Source organism: Strigops habroptila, chromosome 19 (genome assembly GCF_004027225.2).
Source record: "Strigops habroptila isolate Jane chromosome 19, bStrHab1.2.pri, whole genome shotgun sequence".
Taxonomy (NCBI): Eukaryota; Metazoa; Chordata; class Aves; order Psittaciformes; family Psittacidae; genus Strigops; species Strigops habroptila.
Window position 1 is genome coordinate 2945150 of NC_044295.2, and position 20966 is coordinate 2966115.

At 56.2% G+C, this 20966-nt stretch overlaps 2 protein-coding genes across 4 annotated transcripts; one reads left to right on the forward strand and one right to left on the reverse strand.

Moving 5' to 3' along the window:
- Window positions 1-450: 450 nt before the first annotated feature.
- ORMDL3 (ORMDL sphingolipid biosynthesis regulator 3) lies at window positions 451-10842 on the reverse strand. Of its 2 annotated transcripts, none has more exons than XM_030508551.1 (4): window positions 10469-10842; window positions 6429-6635; window positions 4984-5135; window positions 451-4897 (listed from the first exon to the last, which is right to left on the reverse strand). In XM_030508551.1, exons 2-4 carry the CDS (start codon window positions 6600-6602, stop codon window positions 4762-4764), a joined length of 462 nt encoding a protein of 153 aa, XP_030364411.1. In that variant the 5' UTR covers window positions 6603-6635; window positions 10469-10842; the 3' UTR covers window positions 451-4761. The 2 variants fall into 2 exon arrangements, with proteins under 2 accessions (XP_030364411.1, XP_030364412.1); XM_030508552.1 differs by lacking the exon at window positions 10469-10842 and adding an exon at window positions 6744-7372.
- LRRC3C (leucine rich repeat containing 3C) lies at window positions 9713-17507 on the forward strand. 2 transcript variants are annotated; one of them, XM_030508514.1, is made up of 2 exons: window positions 9713-9977; window positions 15003-17507. In XM_030508514.1, exon 2 carries the CDS (start codon window positions 15003-15005, stop codon window positions 15858-15860), a length of 858 nt encoding a protein of 285 aa, XP_030364374.1. In that variant the 5' UTR covers window positions 9713-9977; the 3' UTR covers window positions 15861-17507. The 2 variants fall into 2 exon arrangements, with proteins under 2 accessions (XP_030364374.1, XP_030364373.1); XM_030508513.1 differs by lacking the exon at window positions 9713-9977 and adding an exon at window positions 12978-13436.
- The last annotated feature ends 3459 nt before the right edge of the window (window positions 17508-20966 follow it).

Sequence of the window (20966 nt, forward strand, 5' to 3'; positions counted from 1 at the left end):
GTTACTGTGGCTGCGGGTAACTTCTTGTACGGATAAGACCTTCCTCTAGGATTGGATTTCCGGTGTGGTTCTGGTTTTCATTCATACTCTGCCTGCTGGGATGAGAAGCAGCATGTCCTGAATTCAGGAGGATTTCCCTTTCACCCGGGAGCGTGGTGGCTCATCAGGTGTGGTGCTGACAAGGGGGCAATATGATGTTGCTGTAGGAACTTTTATGAACTTATATTGACTTACAGATGATATTATTAACTTATATATGCACACATGCTGCCATGCTTTATGGCTTGTTGGTAGCAGAGGGGTTTGTGTGGCACGTGGGTGCAGTTCCCCGCTGAGGGATCCGTTGTTGCTCAATCCATCACTTGTTGGAATTGCCACGGAGTGTTTATTTGCTCTGCTGGTTTAAAAGCAAAACCTGTCCGTGTAACAGTGCAATGACTCCAACCCAGGTTTTTACAGGAATACTTTATTAGTTTCTCTTAGAATACTGTACAAAGGAGTAATAAAAATATTCACACTTTATTTTAGAAAGTTCTCTACATGAGACTAGTGTATCCACAGCAAAAAGAAGGGCTACTGGAAAAAAAAAACCCTATGACTTTGTACAGTGTCAGAATGTTCCATTAAAAACCCAACTACTTCAACTCCAACTGCTCCAGGGAGGCTACAGACACACAAACACTTGCATGCTCAAAAGAGATTATAGGCAATGATAAAGCAATGTCAGTCACAAGGAGAAATGTTAACGTGTTGACAGTGGTAAGCAGCTGCTGGCCCTTTAGCAAGGGCCAGAACCACATGTCTATTAAAACAAAAATGAAATAATGATTAAAAACAAAAAGTACTTGGGAATTCAGTAGCCCCAGATCTCAGCTTTGCTTTTCTCGTTTCATTTTTTAAAGGCTTTTTCCTGGAAAGGGTTGGGCTGTGGGCCATCCCGTGAGCTGTGTTAAAGGCATTGCAGGGCAGGATCCCTAATGCAGAAGCATCAGGCTGTGAGTACTCGATTGTTTTCTGACTTCCCTGGTGCAGCAACTGCCATCCTGTGTGAATACCTGCGTGGCCTTCACTGTGGCTTAGAAGAGGCTTTGCCCAGGACAACATGGGGCAGGGAGACCTTTTCTGCCAGTGCCTGTGAATGGTTCAAGTGGTGCTTTCCAAAGGCTTTTCTCCTTCAGCATTCCTGGTAGAATGAGAAAGAAAAGCATCTGGAGTACCTGCTTACCCAGTAACTGTTTCTCAGGCACAGGATGGAGCCCCCTGTTAATTCTCTGGCTGAAGTTTGCCCTGGTCACTCTGCAGGAAGCCGGTACAAGTTTGAGAGGAAAATATGTCACGATCAAAATCCCATTTAAAACCAGTAACAATCAGTTGTCTCCTTCACACAGGTACTTGGAGAAAACTCTACAGTCTGAGAATGAGCAGACAGTCCTGGTGCTCACCTTCTGGTTCTCCATGCAGAAGGTGGGCTTCACCCTGGGATCACTGCTCTAGTGGCTGCAGGTATGGAAATCCCTCCTCCTGCCCACACTGTCCTGATCTCCTTTTCTCAGGAATCACTTATCCCTTGAGAGTTTTAGTGTTTTGACTCCACTCTTGGGCGTGTGCAAGAGCAGCCTTTGAGTGCTGAACAGGCTTCTGCATGAATTTAACACACACAAAGAAACTACAAGTGGTTTCAGTTCCAGGAGACCCAGAACTGTCCCCGGTACTTCCAGGCCACTACAGTGGGGGTTTCCAAGTGGAAGCTGAAGTCGGGCACCACTCGCTCCTGTGACACAACAGGAAGGAGCCGTGCAACTGGCACAGGGGGTGCTCAGCCAGCACCACCCAAAACTCTTTCACTTCAGGTACCCCTAACAAGTAGCAATTGTGGCTGTGGTTTTAATTAAAATTCACTTTCTAGTCTTGATTAATTCTGATACCTACCCTTAAGATGGGATTTTAAGGAAGATACTATCAGCTGTATAATTGCTCAAATAATTCTTAGTCTTGCGTAGATACTTCACACACCCCACTGTTACCATAAAATCTTCCATTCTCACTTCTTTCCCTATTTCTCCAGTTTTCATTTATGTCTCCCTTGATTGGATTAACTGTATGAGTCTGAGTTAATTTCAGTTATTCCATGGCATGTGTTGTAAAGAATGTCATTTGCCATGGAACACATCTGTGCTATTTTCATCCTTCACATGAACAAAGTAAATCAGAAAAGCTTACTATCAGAATTAAGGCTTTGCCTAACAAGAAGTTTTAAACTTCAGGTGTTAAAAACTGCCTTTTGGAGAAGTTTCTAATCCTACCCTGGTTTAGGGTTGATCTTTAATTTAACAAAACAGGATCAGATGTCCATAGTGTCAGTTAACAGCACAAGAGACACATTCAGACCCTCAGCTGCTGTAATGCCAAGGCCTTCAAGGAAACTGCATGAAGTGCTGAACTCCACTGAGAAAAACTGAGCTCTGCCTTCAATTCACACTTAGGCTAAAAGTACCAAAACTCCTTTGACTTTGGGTAATGTGCATGTACTTAGAAATAATCAGCATACATCTATACAGGAGTAATGGTTTTAAGGATACAGAGACTGTTTCTGTTGCAAAAAAAAGTTGTTTTCCCCTTGTTTTCTACCAAAATAAATAAATAGTTTTGTTTTCTCTGGAGATTTACCAGCCTGGGCTGTGGGCAGACATTGAGATCCGTTAAAGCAACATGCAGCCTGTGTTACAGACACAGCTGTAGCTGAGGACAGACACCCCACCTCCAAGGGCATTGATGCTGTTGATCTCTCAGGCATTTCAAAGGTACTTGGCTGATTGATGAAATATCTCTATATTAAAACCAGTATTTTTTCCCAAAAGTCATTGTCTAGTAGCTTAAAGAGTATATTTGCTTTAGGGTATATAGTACCTTAACTAAAGCAGCAGTTCTTACGTCATGGTGGTTAAAAGCTTCAACCTCCCCATCCAGTAAATTGCACGTGTCAAACTGGAGAACAGCACTTGGGTATCCAGCCAGACTCTTCCCTCTTCCCACCTTCTTGCAAACTCCCTTTTCACTTAAAATATTTCCACTTATCAGACATTAGGTAATGATTCTTTCTGCATTCCAGCAGCCCTCTGTGAGGTACATGAAATGTTTTTCCCTTCTCTGCAGCAGTAAGTCTGAGCTAGAAGTAAAGAAGCTTGCCTAAAATTCCACATGGAGTAGTACTAGATCTTAGATGCAAACCTGAAGTTCCCCCACCCATGTCCTACGCTCAGACCATCAAACAACTCAACAATGTCCACTCTGACCTCTAAAGCTAATGCAGGAACAAAAATGACATATTTAAAATGTTTATACCATTGTCCAAAGTGTGAGATAAGCTCTAAGACAACAAAATAGAGGCTTTTACAGGGGAACCATGAGGGTTCACACGTTTCATCAACACACAACCCAAAAGAAAAAATGACTTTGAACAGTAGAAAGTTCTCTCAGCCAGGAAATCTAAACCTGCCAACCTGCATCCTTTAGGTGGGAATTTAATGGGAAAAAGGCTTGATTTTTGTTCCTGTACTAAATAATTATTACCAGTGACCCATTGTGTCCTTCTGTTGGCCAGGTCAGGCTGGTGCTGGTCGGTATTGCTCTCCTGCAGCTCCCTCACCAGTGACCACATGAGGACTCGTGCATGGAGCTGAGTGACAGACTTCCAGGTAAGCCAGAACTGGAACACTCACTTGCCTCGAGTCAGGAATTGAGTCAAGTCCATGGCTAAGTGGAGAACTGGCAGATCCCAGTAACATGGACACAGACTTAAGCAACCAAGAGCTGGACTGAGGAGAAAACAATCCAGCTGCAGTCACTGATTACAGCAAGCAGGCATCATCCATCCATCTCGCTTGGCCTGTACCTGTCAGTCTGCAGCTTCTCCCACACTGGTGCAGTCGCTGTGTGCGAGCTGCTCAGTGGCATTTGCTGTCAGTCATCACTGACCTGCACCCAGCCTTGGTCCAAGTGCTGCACTGCCTGAGCACTCACAGTGCCCTTAAAAATCAGCAGCTTGGGCTGGAGAGCTGTTAATCAGCTTTTGGTACAAGCTGAAAATAACAAATGTGATGTAGGTTCTATTGAGCTTTTCCTTGAAGCACACGAATGGTACCATAGAAAAGGGGAAGTTGCTCAAGTTGCAGGTCACTCCTTCCTCTACTGGTTTACTAAAGAACTTCCTTTCTCGGTGGCGTAAAAGATTGCAAAGTAAGAATCTGCCAGTCTCTTCCCACTCTCCTGACCTAAAATGGAACTCAAACCCCAAAACAATCAGCTATTGGGAAAGCTTGGCTGTATCCCTTTGAATTTCCCCCACATATCGCTTAAAGCACTTAGCTTCAGAAAGGGAAATGTATTAAAGTGCATTTACCACAGCAATAGTACCAGCACTAAAAGCTTTTCCCCTCATCCCTCTTCATTCAGTGTCTGGGATAGATTAAAATCCCACCAGAATTCATCCTTGTTGTACCTTGAAGTCTGCATCTAGTTATGACACTGGAATAAAAGGAATCCAGTGCCATGTATCCTGCTCCCACTAAACTCTACTCTGGAGCTGGTTTAGGTTTATTGGGCGTGAGGATCCAGCATGCGGTGTATGTCTATCGGATACTGCAGTTAAACAGCCGCTGTGAAATGACATCCCAGTCTGCGTGGGGAAGGAGAAATGGGACTAGAGAGAAGGAACATCCCCCTCTCCCCCTGCTCCTCTTGCATTCGCTCTGGCCACGCAGCTCAGTACTTGTTGATCCCAAAGATCCGGACTCCGTGGAACTGCGGCAGTTTGGGGATCAGGACGCTCATGAGGGAGATGGTGTTGATGACGAAGTGGATCCGGTCGTACTTTGTGTAAAAGCTGGTTAGAAAATACCTGGAAAGGAGGAGAACAGAGAGGGGGAGAGCTGAGTTATAGCACTTTGTGGTTTTGTTTCCCAGGACAGCACATGAAGTACTCACAGGACGATGGGCATGATGGTGAGGAACTTGCGTGATGCCGTGAACTGCACTCCGTAGTCCATCTGCTCCCAGTGTGTGAGCAGCCGAGCCTTGCCCTGGTCCGGAGTCTCAAAAGGAGTTCCTTTCACGGTATGTAGGAAGATGTACATGCTCTGTAGCAAATACAAACGCAGTGTGAAGCACGCAGGGGTCCTCCACACCACCAGAAACGTTCAGCTTCATGAACTGTTTGGGGAGCCTGCACCAGCGCGCTGTGCCACTAGAGGGATGCATCGTCCCCGCTGGAAAACGCAGCTAAGGAAGTGGGGAGAGCTGGGAAGGAAGGCAGCCGGGGTTAGCTCACACTTGAGGCCTCTGCTTCAGCTGCTGGCCATAAGCCAAGAAAGTGGTTGCAAGATTACAGCGCTCCCGTCTCTGGGATCAGGAGATTAGTGTGGAATCGCTCCGCCGTGCACCAGCAATGCCAAAGGCTGTCTAAAAAAAGTGCTGGTGGAGCTGTGGGTAGTGAGGGTCTGTTCCTGCTCTGATTACGAGTGAACCTCTTGGAGTGGAACCCAAGGCACAGATAAACAGCAAGTGTGTCTGGCTGCATCACGTGGCTTTGAAGAGTAGCCATTGCTGGCCTTTAAACTCCCTTCTGTTCCCATGACCTCATTGTTTAAGCTGCCAGAAAAGGGGAAGGAGCTGGATGTAAAGCAGGCAGCTTGTGAGCTTAGTTGGTGGGTTTGTGGGTTCCCCCCCCAGCTAGATGTGAACAACATCAGCGGGAGCATTCCTGGTAAGGGGGTCACTTTTGTCTCTGGAATATTCTCAGGCTGAGGTATTATTTAAAATAAAGGCTACAAAATCAATTGCTGCATCTCTGAGGTATTTTGCCCCCTGTGCCTGAGGCTGAAGGGCTGCTTCTCAGCTGCAGGACATGCAGAGACTTGTGCAGTGGGATGGTGGAGGCACTAAAGCAGCTCCCTGGAATGTGCCTTTGTGCCCCCAGCACAGCACTGACACCCGTTCATCTGGGTACCTGGTCCTTAGAAGGAGATGAACCTGGACTAATCTTTAAGCAGAACAAAGTTTGGGGTTTAATTTTGTTTTCTTAACTCTGCTGAGGCCAATTCAGGTTGTATCCACCAAAGTGAAGGCTGTCCCGCCACCTTCTGTGGCCTGTCAGCTAAAGGACTTACCCTACAGGCAAATAATTCAGTGTCCCCTCTGAGCAGCCTCACCAGATCTTTGCTGTCTCACCAGTAGCTAGGCTGGATTTAAATCTATGACCTAGAGGCAAAGGTGCAGTCTGAGGGGTGGAGGTTGAATAACATCTTTGGAAATAGAGAGAAAGGAATTGTTTGAACAAGAATCTCCCTAGATGGCTCTCAAAAGAAGAGCTGGTGCTGAGAGATGACCTCTCCCTGCCCCAGGAAGTCAAGCCAGCCTCACCATTCCCTTACCATGTTGTGAATGATGTTGGTAAGAGTCCAAACCACAGGGACGCTGAAGAAGGGGATGCTCAGGAGCACGACGTGCAGCAGCCCAATTCCAAGGATGTAGGACAACCAGATGCCCCGGCTGTTCATGACCCGGGTGTTGGGATTCACCTCACTGTGCGCCGTTCCCACGTTCATGTTGACTCTTCTGTCCAACAGGCACCCCTGGAACTAAAGCAGAGCTGGGTCAGTACTTAGGTGGTGGGAACCCTCCATCTAAGCTGAGCACCCTCTTGCTGTTCGTCAAACCTCAAATCAGTTGTTTGCTCTAAAAATCACAAGTTCACTTCTCTGCACCTCGTTACTTCCATTCCTAGAGCTTCCATTTCTGAGGGGAAGCTAAATCTGGGAGCAGTTTTGGGAATAACGTGTGGGAAGCCTATCTGTGACAGCAGCTACTTGAGATCTGCTGAAAGGTTCTCCTGGAACCAAAATGTGAAGGTTCAATCCTGCGATTGCCTGAGGAGACTCAAAGGAATACTTGAAGCTCTTCTGAAGTCACCACTGCAGTGTTAATCACGGAAGCAGTAGGCACATGGAGTTTCTTACATGTTTATGGATTCAGCACATTTTAAACTTGGAAAGAGCACAAATATTTGCAAAGTAAAGGCATGACAGCTCTACAGCAACGCATCTCCCAATCAGTTCAACTCAGTTAACAGGGCTCTGGGGAAGTAACTAAATTCCCCCACGGAGAAGGAAAAAGATTCTTCTTGAGGATCATAAAAAGTTAGAGATAATGAAGAAAAATGCATTGGGAAGATATTTCAGGAGCAAGAGCTGGAGAGGAGATGGCCCTTCCCCTACCTTCAAAGAGCTGCCACATAGGAGGAACACTGAGATGTTTTTCTGAATCACTGACTGTTTGGAAGGGACCTTAAAGTTCATCCAGTTCCAACCCCCTGTCAGGGGCAGGGACACCTTCCACTAGAGGTTGCTCCAAGCCCCTGTGTCCAACCTGGCCTTGAACACTGACAGGGATGGGGCAGCCACAATGCCAGGAAGGTGAGGAAGCAGGACAGTGTTATCCTCCTGGAGGAAGCCCTGGAGACAGCGCAGGTATCGCTGGGTTTTGGGCTGCTGCACTGATAACACAGCGGGTATCAGTCAGCTTTTAGGCTTCTGAGAAGATGAGGGCTCTGGTTTGCAGAGATCACAGGAAGCAGCACAAATTAGAAGAGCTGTAAAGGTGAGTATCTTTGAGATCAGGGAAGTTCTCATGTAAAATCACCTTTATCTCCTGTGGAAATGCAGTTTAATCCGGTCCATCCCTTGCCGGCCCCCAAGGTGAGGCTGTTTCCTGATGTCTGGCCTTGTGGTTGTGCTGCTTTGGTTCCCACAGCTGGGAGATGGTGTTGCTGTTCTCCAGCTCTCAGAGTCTGGGTCTCAGGAGGCAAGTCTGAGCCAGCTCTGACGTTACACCATGGCCACTGCTCACTCCCTGTGGAGCACTGGCCCTGGTGTGTGTCAGGAGCTGGCTCCTTCCCCTGGCTCTGCCCAGGGCTGGGACACAAGGTGAGTGCTTGGCTCCACTGCTCCTGGGATGCTGGCTGGAACTTCCAAACCTCTTTCAACCACACAAGGTGGCTGTTGCTTGGTGTTGCAGGCTGCTAAGGTGAGCTGAGTCGATTCTCACCTACCTCTGCTACCCAGGTGTCAACCAGGGTTTTATGTCTGGAGGTTTTTAGTACAAGAAAAGAGGCTGCAGGTCTGTGGAGTGCTTGTTGTATCATCACCCATCCCCTGGGGCAAAGGATATCCTTGATATTCCAGAGAAAAGCCTGAAGCTTGGTCTGGAAGCTGGATTTAGAGCTGGGCTTGAGTCCTAGCAGGGGGAGCAGCTCCATCCTTAATCTGTTGCAATTCCAGAGGGCTTTCAGAAGGAAATGTAGGGGTTGCAGTGAAGCATGACATGAGTCAAGAAGTCATGTTGTTGCAGCAAACCCCAAATAAAGCAAAGATCCCTGTGGAATGCATCCCCAGGAGTGCTGTTTGCCATTCTCCTCCATACTGGTAAGGGCTCGGCTCTAGAAAACTGTCCAGTTCTGGGAGCTGGAGGGAATCCAGGGGAGAGCAGGGAGAATGAGCAGAGGGGTAGGAAAAACAGGACCTGCAAGGACAGATGGAAGGAAATGGGATTGTTTAGAGCCCGCTGAGGAGATGCATGAGGAGTCCTCAGACACACAACGGAGATGTGAAGTCAAGTGCACAGCTGAGGCTTGGACTGAGCATGGGGAAGGGGCTGGTGACCTCGCTGCAGGCTTCAAAATCCAGTTTCATCAACAGCTAAAACCTTCAGCTTCCTCTTTGGGCCGGGGACTGGGCGGGTGGCGGAGGCTCAGATGGAGCAGCCGCCGGTGAAGCGATTCTCCTCCCAGTGTCTCTGTTTCCTTGCTTGTAACAATGAGTAAAGTGTTAGAACATACAAGAGGTTAATTTGTTCTTGTAAGAGAGATCCAGCAGTGTCAGGCATTCGGTCCTACAATGAGGATAATTCCATGTGCTTCTCCAGGTCCTTCTCCACCTTAAAACCACTTCATCTGTCAGTCTTTTCCCTCCTGAGCCAGCATTTGCAGCCCTTGCCCGAGCTCTTTGCTCCCTTTGGATTGCACACGCCGCTTGTGCAATGTTGCAAAAGCCTGGCTGAGGGAGAGCTGCGATCCCTACCCCCATCCCACATCCCGTGGTGTCTGCTTTTACACCCGGGATTTGTTCACCTGCAGGAAAACAGAGGCAGCATGCAGTGGTGGGAGGAACCAGCTGGCTGTGGAGCTCTGCTTTCCCACTTCTGCTGGGAAGGTTTTGGGGACAGAAAAGCTTTAATGTTTCACCAGGCAGAGTGTGAAGGTCAGGGCTGTGCTGACGTTGGATGGTGTCCACCCAAGGAGGGGAAAAGTCATCTGTGGTCACGCTGTTAATGGTGGAGCCGAGCCCTTCCTCTGCCTGATCCTTCCCGACTTCCCGCTCCCTGTCCATGGATGTGTAGGGAAAGACTCATTCCAGGGCTCGGGGCGAGCCTCAGGGCTGCCAGCTCCACATGTGGCATGACAGCATCTCCTCACTTGTAAGGAAAGGGGGAACAAAGCAGCATCAGCAGCTTCCTGCTGCAGACCCAGACCTCTGACCGCAGCCAGCACCCCATGGCACAGCTCCTGCCCCCTGAGGAGGAGCGTGACCACATCCGCTCCTGTCCCTGTCTGCTCCTGTCCCCTCGTGCTTTGGCAGTGGCACCGCTCTTCCTTAGCGCCTGGCACCCCATTCTCCACCAGCACATCACAGGAGCTTCGTCTGGGACGGCAGCCAGAGGGGAGGAGGGCTCAGGTGCTTATCTCAGATCTTCCCGAGTGTTCCCACAAGCCAAGTGATTCTGATCCCAAGCGATTACAATCCCATGGAGCTGCTGAGGAGCCAAGATCCCTAACTGCCAGCACCAGCGAACACCATCTCCCAAGTGGATAAATACTCAAACCCCTCCTTTGCAAGGCGGCATCAGCATGTGAACCAGAGCATCAGGTACATGGAAGATGTCCACAAGCACGGCTGGGCTTGGAGGGAGGGGTCAGGCCAAGGCAGCGCCGCTTTGTGTCCTGCTTCGGCCTGCAATCGGGGTTGGAATTCCCTGTATTGGAGCCCTGGGGAAGCCGAGGGGGCCGGGAGCCGGTAGGGCTGGGGGGAGAGCAGCGAGCACAAAGCGGGAGCTGCGGGGCTCTGGCTGCTGGACACGGGGATGATGGGGGGCGCAGGCACCCCACTCGCCCCACACCGAGCCCGGGGGTGTGGGGCAGGTCCCGCTCCCCCTCTGCACGGTGTGACCCCCCCCGCCCCATCTCAGCAGCCGCTTGTTTCTCTATGGGGCGTTTTCCTCTCGGGACGGGCCCCGCTCCCACCGCCCCCCCAACCCCGGGCCTGGGGAAGGGGACGAGGCTCCGGCCGTGCCCCGCACCGGCCCCGTTACCTCGGGGGGGGGGGGCCGGGGAAGCGCCGCCGCTCCCCCTCGCACTCACCGCTGCTCGGCCCGGCCCGGCCCGGCCCGGCTCGGCGGGGCCGGGGCTCTCTCCGTCGCGCACCCGCCGCCCCGGCTGCGCTCCCGGCGGGCTCCTCGCCGCCGCCCGGCCCGCCCCGCCGCCGCGGCACGCCGGGAGCTGTAGTCCCGAGCACCGGAGCCCGCCCCCGGGGCCGAGCCTATGGAGCGGAGCCGCTGTAGGAACGGGGGGTGGCCCCGGGGCTGCCCAAGGAGGGTCCTTTGCCGGTACCGGTACCGTCCTGCGCTGTCTCCAGCCACAACACCCACCTCTGCCAGCCCCAGGCTGGGGGGAAGGGGGGGCAGCCCCAGGAGAGCGCCCCCCCACCACCCCAATTCTGCCCCCTGGGTGGCTCAGATCCCGCTGGGGGTTCCCTCCCTCCCTCCCTCCCCTGGAACACCGGTCCCCGAGGCCAAGGTCGGGGCTGGGAGCGGGCGCAGGATTCCAGCGCTGGAGCACGGGGACACCATCTGTCCCCGCTTTTGTTTGCATAGGATCAGCGCTCGGAGCGCGGGGCTGCCCCTCGCTGCGCGCAGCCATCTGTACAGGGCTTTGTGCCACCACCGTCACCGCAACCCCCCTGCTCGGGGCTGTGCCGGGGTCCCGGTGTGCGGGACATGGGCAGCTCCACCAGTGCCGCTCACAGCCGCGGCCACCCGGCAAACCCTGGTTTGGGGAGTCCAGTGTAAGCCTGGGTGGGTTCATGGTGCTCCCCAGGGTGGGTGTCCCTGCTCCCACATCCCACGGTGGCTGCCCTGCACATCTTCACCCTGCATCTGCGTCCCTCTGGCCTCGGCACCAGCCTGACCCGGCTCTCCATGGGCGGTTGTGTGCCGGCTGGGCACGGTGATGGCACAGAGACCACCTCAGCTGCCATACCAGCGCTGCCTGTATCCCATGTGCCAGCACCGTGCCGCTGCCAGGCCATGGGGTCACCTCCCTGAGCCAAGGGCTGCTCCCAGAGGGCTTTGGGCACACTGGAAGACACACAGGGCATTAAGGACACTGGTGGTCACTGCCACCACCGGCCAGGAGAGCCCCGTCCCAGTTGCTCCAGCCTGCAAGGTGCAGGGATGCCGGTGTGTGGAGCGGGAATCCCGCAGGAGCGGGCCCTGCTCTGCAGGAGAACCACGCACACAGTGAGCTCTATTTTTATCCCACTCCTGCCTGCCTGAGCAGCTCCCTCTGCGCGGTGACATCTAATTTAGCAGCTTCCCTGCACCCCGCTGGCTCCGCACGTGAGGGGGAAGCACAATGCGGCGGCTATTTTTAAACCCCCATCAATATGAATTCCTGCCGGGATGCAGCAGGCAGCATCCTGCTGCTGGTGTGGGTACAGGGGATGGGATCCTGCTCCCTGCGATCCCCAGAGCTGCACCGGCGCTGGGGGGTCCCTGGAGGGGGGAGATTCAGCCCCATACACTGTCCAGCAGCAGCCTGGACCAGCATTTCCCCACACTCAGTAGGCTCAGGGGCTGTTCCCATAGGAATTCCCAGGCCTCGCTCACTCCGGCCTCTCCCATGCAGGGAGCTGCGCTCACCTCCCGCTCTCCGGGGCTGCTGGTCCTGCTGCCTGGTCGATACTGACTATATTTAGCACTGGTGCAGCTATATTTAGCCATCTCTGCCGTGGCTGCAGCAGGGGAGGGTCCATGTGGGATCGTGCTGCACTGCAGGTGCTGGGATTTCGGGTTGGTGGGTGCTGTGTCCCAGCACATGGGCTCTAGTGCTGCTCCTGCTCTGCTCCTGGGGTCTCTGCGGTGACCCAGCACTGAGCCAGGACTCACCGAAAGCTCAAGCACCCCCTGAGCCTGTCACCTTGTCCCCTCAGATCCCGCAGGTCCCAGCTCCATGCACTGCTCCCAGTGGCACTGGGACTGGTGATGGGCAGCACGGGGCTGCTCTGCTGCCCGACCCAGCGGGGAGATGCCAACAAGGTGCCCAAAAGCATTGGCGAAGGCTCTCCAAGTGCCACCACCATGTCCCAGGCCAGCCCTGGGACACGGGGCTCTCACTGTGCCCAGCGGGTTGGGGTCTGGGGGATCCCCAGTAGCGTGAGGGTCCCGGGAGCCTGCAGCCCTGCCCGGCTGCGCCTCTCCATCAGGTTTTGTTCTCCGAATTGAGCCGAGATCCAGGGCAGGCGCCTCGTAACCGGTTGATCCTCCCCGAGCAGCGGGAGGAGGTCGGTGCCCGGGGCTGGGCTCTCCCCCCACGAGAAGAACCAGGGACCGGGCGCTGTGGCACGGCCAAGGGCATAACCCCCCGCCCGGTGATGGGCGGGAGCCCCGGGGATGCAGCGGGGAGGGGGGGTTCGGCCGGGTCAGCGGGACCCCCCCGCGGCTCGGCGGGGCCGGTAACGGCGGCCGCTCTCCATGGTGCTGAGCGGCCCCCGCCGGTGTCCCGGGGCGACAGAACCCGGGTTAGCGCCAAGCCCCGGCCCCGGCAGCTCGGGGATGGGCCCCCCCCGGCGGGCTCTGCCCCCGCCGCGGGTCGGGTTTCCCCGAGTAAGCGATGCCAGTGCCCGCCGGGAGGCTGCGGGCGGGAGGGGACGTCCTGCTGTCCCCGACGGGCTGCGGGGAGCCCCGGGGACAGAGCCGGGGGGGACTCCCGTGAGGGTTCGGGGGGGGACACGGCGGAGGTCCCCGCGCCCGGGATCCCGGCAGCTCCTCGCCGGGTCTCCCTCGTTCCGCACCCCCCGCTCCGGGCGGGGGACCCGGGGCAGAGCCTCTCCCCGGTACCGGGGGTGCGGACAGGACGCGGGTGCGGGGCTGGGGGTGCTCGGCGCCTCACGGTTCCCCCCCGCGGCGGGGCGGGCCGGGGGCGGGGAGCCCCGGGGAGGCCCGGGCGGAGGATCCCGCCCACCGGCCCCGCCGCCGCCGCCGGCTCCGGGCCCGCCGCTCTGCGCGGGGCGCGGCCGCTCCGGCCCGGGGCGCGGGGCCGCGCACGGCAGGTGAGTCCGCACCGGGACCCCCCCGGGCCGCGGCGGGAGGCGGGGGGGGTCCCCGGCAGCGCCGCGCCGAGAGGAGCGGAGCTTCCCCCGGGGAAGCACCGGGGCTTCCCTCGCCCGCGACGCCCCCGGTGCAGAGCGGAGCCGGGGGGAACCCCGGGGCATCCCCGGCTGAAGTGAGCGCACGGCGGGTCCCGCAGCCCGCGCGGGCAGCCCCGTTCTGCACCACGGGCTGGCGGCGGCTGCCGGGGTCGGGCTGGGGACCCCGCCGTGGCCGGGGGGTTGCTTTGTGCCCGTCCTCGCTGCGGTGCCTGGTCCGGAGCACCGGGGCTGGGGACCCCCCGAGCCCACCGCGGGGCCCCGGGAGCCGCATCCCACCCTCAGGGTCCCCCGGGATGGAGCAGCCCCTGCCCGGGTCACTGGCTCCCGGCTCAGCCCGGTGGGCTCCTGACGCTGATGTGCCAGCGTGGGGCTGGTTCCCGGTGCCCTTTGTCCGCTCTGAGCCCCGGTCCCTGCTCGGGGACCTCGAGCAGCCCGGGGGGGGGCCGGTGGCGCAGGGGTTGGGGCTGCAGCGGTGTGACCTTGGGGTGTTTTGGCGTGGTTGGGCTGTGTTACACTGCACAGTGGTCAAGGTGGGCACCGGCGCCACCCCTGGGTGGGCACCTCATCCCCTTGGCACCCAGAAGTGGGTTTGGCGGTGGCTGGGTGCTCTGGGAGCCTTCCCGCAGCACAGAGCTTTGCTGATGGGTGCCACGGGGTCCCCTTTTACACTGGTGTCTTTAACCATGGAGAGCATCTGCATCCTGCCTTGATGGCTCCACCACCACAGCCAGGGTGGGGATGGGATGGGGACATGGTGGGACCCTCGGCTGGGGAAGCCTGGCTGAGCCGTGGCCTTATCTGCTGCCCCCACCCTTGGAACTCGCCGCACGCTCAGCTCCAGTGAATTTCCTTTTTCTGTTTTTGTTTCTTTCCTGCTGACGTTTTTCCCCTCCGGAATAAAGGGCTGGATGGGGACCATGGTTACGGGGTGGTGTGGGCAGCCCGACCCTGCGGTGGCACCAGGCAGGGGACCTCAGCCTGCACCAGCACCCTCAAAAGGAGGAGACCTGGTGTGTGCTGTGGGCGCTGCTGGAGCAGGTACATGGGAACCTGCTCTGCCTCTGCCCGCATGTGTCTCCCATCGCGCTCCCCGGGGGCTGCTCGCAGCGGCTGCTCGCCTGGAGCCGGATCTGTCCCGGGACACACCGGCCGTGTGCAAGGGAGCACATAAGCCATCAAACACAGTGACCTTGGCGGGGCCGGAGCTCACCCTGCCGCTGGCTCAGCCCAAGCTGACTCTGGTTGTTACAGCCCAGCTGCAGGAGACGTGTCTTCACTCAGCCCCTCGAGGCCTGATCCTACCGGATCAGGAGCCCTGAGCACGGCCACCGATGGCAGGGGACAGGGGGATGCATGGGCCATGCCGGATGGCCCTGTCCCATCCCATCCCTGTCCCATGGCCACGCTTGCAGCTGGAGTGGTTCTTCCTCTTGGTCTGACACTGTCCCTTTGCTGTCTCCATTTCAGATGTGCCAAGTCCATCTGAAACCACCGCGGGTGAGAGCTGCGGGGCCGGCAGCCCCGTGGCTACAGCAGTGCGGCACCATGCCTGCGTCAGCATGGGTCCTGCTCCGCTCCGTGACCATGTGGCTGCTCCTGCAGAGCCTCCTCCTGGCCTCCCACCTCCGCTCAACCGCAGCGTTCCCCAAGGGCTGCTACCCCTCGGAAGAGGAGGGGCTGAAGACGTTCCGCTGCAGCAACGCTCGGCTGACCGAGGTCCCCAGGGACATACCCAACGACACCAACAAGCTCTACCTGGACTCCAACCGAATCCCCTTCCTGCCCCGCGATGCCTTCCGGGACCTGCCGCTCCTGCTGGAGCTGGATCTGTCCCACAACGCCATCGCCAGCGTTGAGAGCGGAGCTTTCCGCGGCCTGGCAGAGCACCTTCACTCTCTGGACTTGTCTTCCAACAGGCTGGTGTCTGTCAGCAAAGATGCTTTCAGCAACCTGAAGGCCAAGGTCAACCTCTCCGACAACCCCTGGCTGTGTGACTGTAGGCTGCAGGAGCTGATCCGCACGGTGGACCTGGCGGCCGGCTCCTCGGGCGGCATCGTGTGCGACTCCTCCACACAGGAGGAGCACGTGGGCAAAGCGTTTCTGCAGGTGATGGCCGACACGGACTTCTGCAACGTGTACAAGAAGACCACAGACATCGCCATGCTGGTCACCATGTTCGGCTGGTTCGCCATGGTGATCTCCTACCTGGTCTACTACGTGCGGCAGAACCAGGAGGATGCCCGGCGGCACCTTGAGTATCTCAAGTCCCTGCCCAGCAAGCAGCGGAGGTCAGAGGAGTCATCCACCATCAGCACTGTGGTGTGAGGCACCGGCGTCCTGCAGGACACGGCTCGCCATGGCTGCGAGGAGCTGTCACAGCCCGCTGTCATCGCACAGAAACAGTCATGGATTTGTTCTGTTCTCCTTGGGGAAGCAGCGTCAGGCAGCGGGAGCCACGGCCAGTGAGTGCCCAGCTCTGGTGCAGCAAGAGGTAAAGCGGCGATGGTGATGGTTATGGGCACCGGGCACCAAGCAGCTGCGGCATCCACCTGAACCAGAGGGACCCCAAGCACCTTGGGACATTCAGACTTCATTTCAAACTTTGGTATTTCCTTTGTAGAGATCCCTTGGGGCATTGATGACATTAATGTTTAATCCCTCCACGGCTGCCGAAGGGATGGTCCCGGTGGCGTGGAGCAGCCGGTGCCAGGCTCCCTGCCTGCATCTGGAGCGGTATGGCCACAGGGCCGGAGCCACTGGCCCAAAGGGCGGCACGAGAGGTTGGGACATGTCGGTTGGGAAAGGCGAGGGGCATCTCCTGGGTGCCCCGCTCCAGCCCTTGAGCTGGATGGTGCTGCCCCATCTCCCATCCCAGCCCCTGCTGCTCCCCACTCCTTTCCCAGCACCCCCCGGCCAGGCGGAGCAAGGGGCAGGGGGGGTCCCACTTAGAGATGGGGTGGCTCATGGGCAAACCTGGCACCTTCCCCCTTGGAGCACAATGTTCCTATAAGAAGCAAATGGGGAATGAAGCTCTCCCAGGGATGAGTTCTCCGGGGCTGCCAAGGGATGCAGGAGCTGCCAGAGGGGAACAGAGGTGTCCAGGCAGTGGGTCCGGCCCTGCTGGGATGTTGGGAGGAGCAGGATTTCCCTCAATGCTCCCATGGGACCACGCAGGTGGGTGTTTGCTGCCCTCATCCGCCTGCTCCTGCCTCCCTCTCGAGGACTCAGAAGCTGCCGACCGGTCACTGTGAGGGGAGCAGGGATGGAGGGAGACACCGCGGCTCCTCCGCCCTCTCCCCACTCCCACAGGAGCCTGAATCTGCCCTACAATGCCCCAAAGTCCCTTCTTGACACTTCCAGCATTGGGCTGCAGGTTCCTGGTGTCAGTAGGTAGAGGCGAGGGTGCTGGTGGCCGGCGCGGGTCAGGGTTGGTGCCCACCTTCGGGTGCGCAGGGTCCAAGCGGCGACTCAGAGCAAAGCCAAGAGCAGACCCACACTCCTCCAGCCAAGCGTCTGAGAGCTGAGTTTGGTGGGTTTGCCCTTGTTTAAAACCAGCTGAAGCTAAACTGCCTTAATTCACCAAGAGCACCAACCAAAGCTGCTTGAACATCCCCTGCACCAGGCCAGACCCGGATCCGGCTGCTGCCTGTGCTCCAGTGGGAGCCGTGGTTCAGAGCCGGCCGGGAGCAGCCCCTGTGCCCTTCCACAAGTGCCTACATCCCCAGCACACACCAGGGGCTCTGCCACGCACAAGCACCTCAGCCCCAGCTCCAAACCAGGCGTCCCCTGTGCCCACAGCCCCACGGCAGCTCCCCACAAGCAACCAGGGGTTGTGGGGCCCCAGGACCGAAGCACTGCCCCACGCGGGCATCGCTGTGGTGCCCGTCTGACCCAATGTCTGTTTTGTTTAAGAGACCTTTTATGTTCTTACTTTATACGACAATAAAGTTGGCTTTTACTTTGGAACCCGTGCTCGCTGTGTGCTGGTGTGTGTGTCCGTGGTGGCATCCCCTAGTCCCTGGTGACATCCTGGCTGTAAAGGAAGGGTGAATGGTTACCTGCGCCAGCCGGTGCCTTCCCAGAGCCACGTCTGGGTGCTCCGGGGCCAGAGCTGTCAGGAACACGATACGTGGTGCTGCCGGTAACCCTGCCCTCGCCTTCAGTAAGTGAATGCTGCACAGTTCCCGTGAGCACAGCTCAGGTCACCGGCACGGTGACAGACCCCGAGCCATGTCGTGCTGGGGCCCTGCTCTGCCCTCCTGTCCCCACTGACCAGACCTGGGCATCATGTGGGACCACAATGGTTGGGAGGGACAAGCCCATCGCGATGCCCAACGTCCCACTGGTCCCTCTTGGGTTACTGGTTTGCTGGCACCTTTCCCAGTGCGGCGCATGCGGGTGCTCAGTGGAAGGAGAAAGCCGGGACCTAACGCGTTGTGACAGCTCCCGCTCACGGGACATTAACCTCGTTTGTCACTCGCTGTCTCCAGACGCAGACCCAGGCTCCCGAGCAGATGGCTGCTGTCCCCTGCTCCGGGTCGCTCCGGGGGGACCCTCCTCGGGAGCAGCTGGGGAGGGCCGGGGGACGCTGCTGCCACCCGGTCCATGGGGCTGTGGCTCCCCCAGGGTCCCCCCATGGGGCTGGATAACGCTGAGCTCTCGGGGCCAGCCCTGCCCTGGGGCCCAGGGAGTGATTAGAATGGAAAGCACTAGGCTCGTTACAACCTCCACTAATGAGCATGGAGAAGGGAGGTGGATTCTGGTGGCAGCCATGAGGGAGGACGGTTGGTTGTGGAACCTGGTGGATGGGGGTGCCAAATATGTAAGGAACTTCATAAAAACCTGCAATAAGCTTTGGGAAGAGAACCTGGATTGGGATGGACTCAGCTTTATGCTGTTGGTAATGTTTGATATTTAATCAGGTCTTACAGTGAATGGGGAAGAGCAGAAAATGGGATTACAGGATATTTCCAGGAGGTGCCTGTGGCCAAGCTGGGGTGTTTGAGGGGTCTCAGGAGGTGGCTGAGCACAGGAGGAATCTGGGGCCAGCAGGCTCCTCGCATGGCTCCATCCCAAGGAGGGGTTTTTCTCATCCCACTCTTCCAGCACTTGCTGCTGTGGGCGAGCTCCTGCCTCAGTGTCGGTGGGTACTAGGGGTTCAGTGTTAAAGTCAACGCTTTCTCTTGAGCGAGGCGATAGGTTCATCCATTTTAATGCTGCATTTCTGGGTAATTCCTTTCCTGATTTATCTGCTGGGATCAGCAACGGCAGAATTAGCAGCGTGACCTCCTTCTGCAGCGTTCCAGCACACTGGTAAATCTGTCATTGACTTCCAAGGTGCTCTGCCCGCCACGCCGGGCGTGCAATGAACTGGCCTGTTCTTCCTCTCCGGGATGGAGGAAAATGTGTCACTGGTGCAAGCTTTAAGAACTGGATCCTCACTGGTTGTGATGCCTCTTCTGCTGCCTGGTCCTAACACCCTCCATGAGCCAAATGATGCTCCGGGGATGCCAGGCTCTGTGTATCCGTGGGGTATCCCGACGCCTTTATGCTGGTGGGCCCATCCTCCCAGCAGCGCTGATGGAGGCTCCACGCCATGCTGGGGTGAGCATTCGCTTTAACCGTGGGGTTTAGAAGCAAGATAAAGCAAGCTTTTTGTCAGCCGCAGCAGAAGTGTGTTCAGCAGCCATGTGGCCCCAGTCTGCATCCTGAACTTTTAACTGATTAGATTTAGAAGAGGGAAGGAAGGATGTCTAATTGTTTAATTTCCACCATTATAAAAATATTTATAAGTAATTAGGACTGATGGCAGCAATTACACTGTGATTAAGGCTGGTCCACACTTCATCAGCGGCCCTTCAGCTCTGCAGCCTTACTTATTTATTTCCACCACAAACAAATCCATTTCCAGTGGCACTGCTGCCAACAACGAATCACAGTTATTCACCGCCTGCAAAGGACTCATTAATCCGGTGATGTTGCTTGTTGTAGGAATGGTGCTGCACAGAGAATGTGGTCGCTGGGCTTCAGCAGGAGGAAATGTGATTTCAGTGGAGAGGAAACCAAAGCAGAGCTAAAAATCCCCTCTCTTCCCGTGCCTGTGGTTCAGAGCTCAGCGTTTCAGCCAGCCACACGCTCGCCTCCTGCTCATTTTCCCTCATGCAAGCTGGGCACTGCTGAGCCATGGGATCGGTTCTGTGACTGATGCTCTTTTAAGACAAGGTTTTGCCTGTTAATAAAAGAGGGGGACCTGCAGAACTGCCCCTCTCAGAGAGATGCATCTTCTTTCTAAGCACTCTACCTAAATAGATTTGGTCTTCCTTCACACCTGATGTCCCAGCCCTCCTCCTGCCTCACGTGTGGGATTTCATCTCCTAACATGCATCCTTGCCAAGGCCTGGAGCTGCATCCCAGGTTGTCCCCATGCCACCCAGCCCAGGGCATCAGCTGGAGGCTCTGGGGGACACAAATGACACCCTCAACTCTTGGCCAGGCTTCATTTTCAAGCCACTTTCCAGCAAAGCAGCTCAGGGGGGAATTCCCAGGGGATGGGTTAGCTGGGGCTGCACCCAGCACTTCCTTGGCTCAGCTCCTCTTGTCTCAGGTGTGATGAGTCCCTGGGATGAGCTGATCACAGGGCACCTGAGCCAGCTCCTCCGCTGCCCTCTCCTTTATAATCTGCTGAGGAGAGGGCTGTTCTCTTGTGTGTTGAAGTGAGCTGCAAGCTGCAGCGTATCATATTGAGCAGTGCTGCAACCTGGTCAACTCCTGCTGACTTCACTTTAGAACAACATCCTGCTTGTGGGGTAAGAGAGATGCTGTGGGGAGCTCTGAGCCAACCATCCCATCAGAGCGGAGGTGTCACCGGCCGGCGCAGGGGCTCTGCAGTGAGTGCTTTGACATGTGTTTGTGAAGTGTTTCTCAAGTGCTTTGTTCCAGGCTGGGAAAAGGCAGAGCCGATGGGAGAACAATGGGCTGCAGCTTCCAAGTTGGCAGGTTACTCTTGTCGTTCCTAGATGTTCTAAAGTGCTCGTGTGCTGTTGGGATGCAGCCTGTGGGAAGGGCTGAGTTCCTGGAGGCCTGTGTGGGGAAGGGGACAGGAAGTTTTAAGTTCCAAATGTGTTATTTGGGAGAATTCATCACTACTCTTGAGGTGTTATAATTGTCCTTTGCAGAGAGTGAGATCAGAACTGGTTGGTTAAAGTGGGGCTTTGCAGGGCTGAGCCTCACAGGAGCAACCATGGGTCCCCCCCGTGCTGAGAGCATCGGCTCCAGCCCACATTTCCAAGAGGAAGGTGTGTAAAACCAGAGCAGAGCAAGAGAAAGAGGGTTTAAAGTGGTGAGGAAGGCTCTTGCAATTCCCCATGAGCTATTATTGCAGCTGGGGGAGGTAGAGAGGGATTGTAAGAAGTAAAGGTGAGGTGAAGGCAG

Bases quoted from the DNA above. Each gene is read 5' to 3' on its own strand.
- ORMDL3 (XM_030508551.1), bottom strand. From the start codon at position 6,602: ATGAACGTGGGAACGGCGCACAGTGAGGTGAATCCCAACACCCGGGTC. The intron at 5,136-6,428 runs GTAAGGGAATGG...TATTTGCTACAG, and splicing joins CCAACATCATTCACAACATG to AGCATGTACATCTTCCTACA. The intron at 4,898-4,983 runs GTGAGTACTTCA...CCTCCTTTCCAG, and splicing joins ACCATCATGCCCATCGTCCT to GTATTTTCTAACCAGCTTTT.
- LRRC3C (XM_030508514.1), top strand. From the start codon at position 15,003: ATGTGCCAAGTCCATCTGAAACCACCGCGGGTGAGAGCTGCGGGGCCG.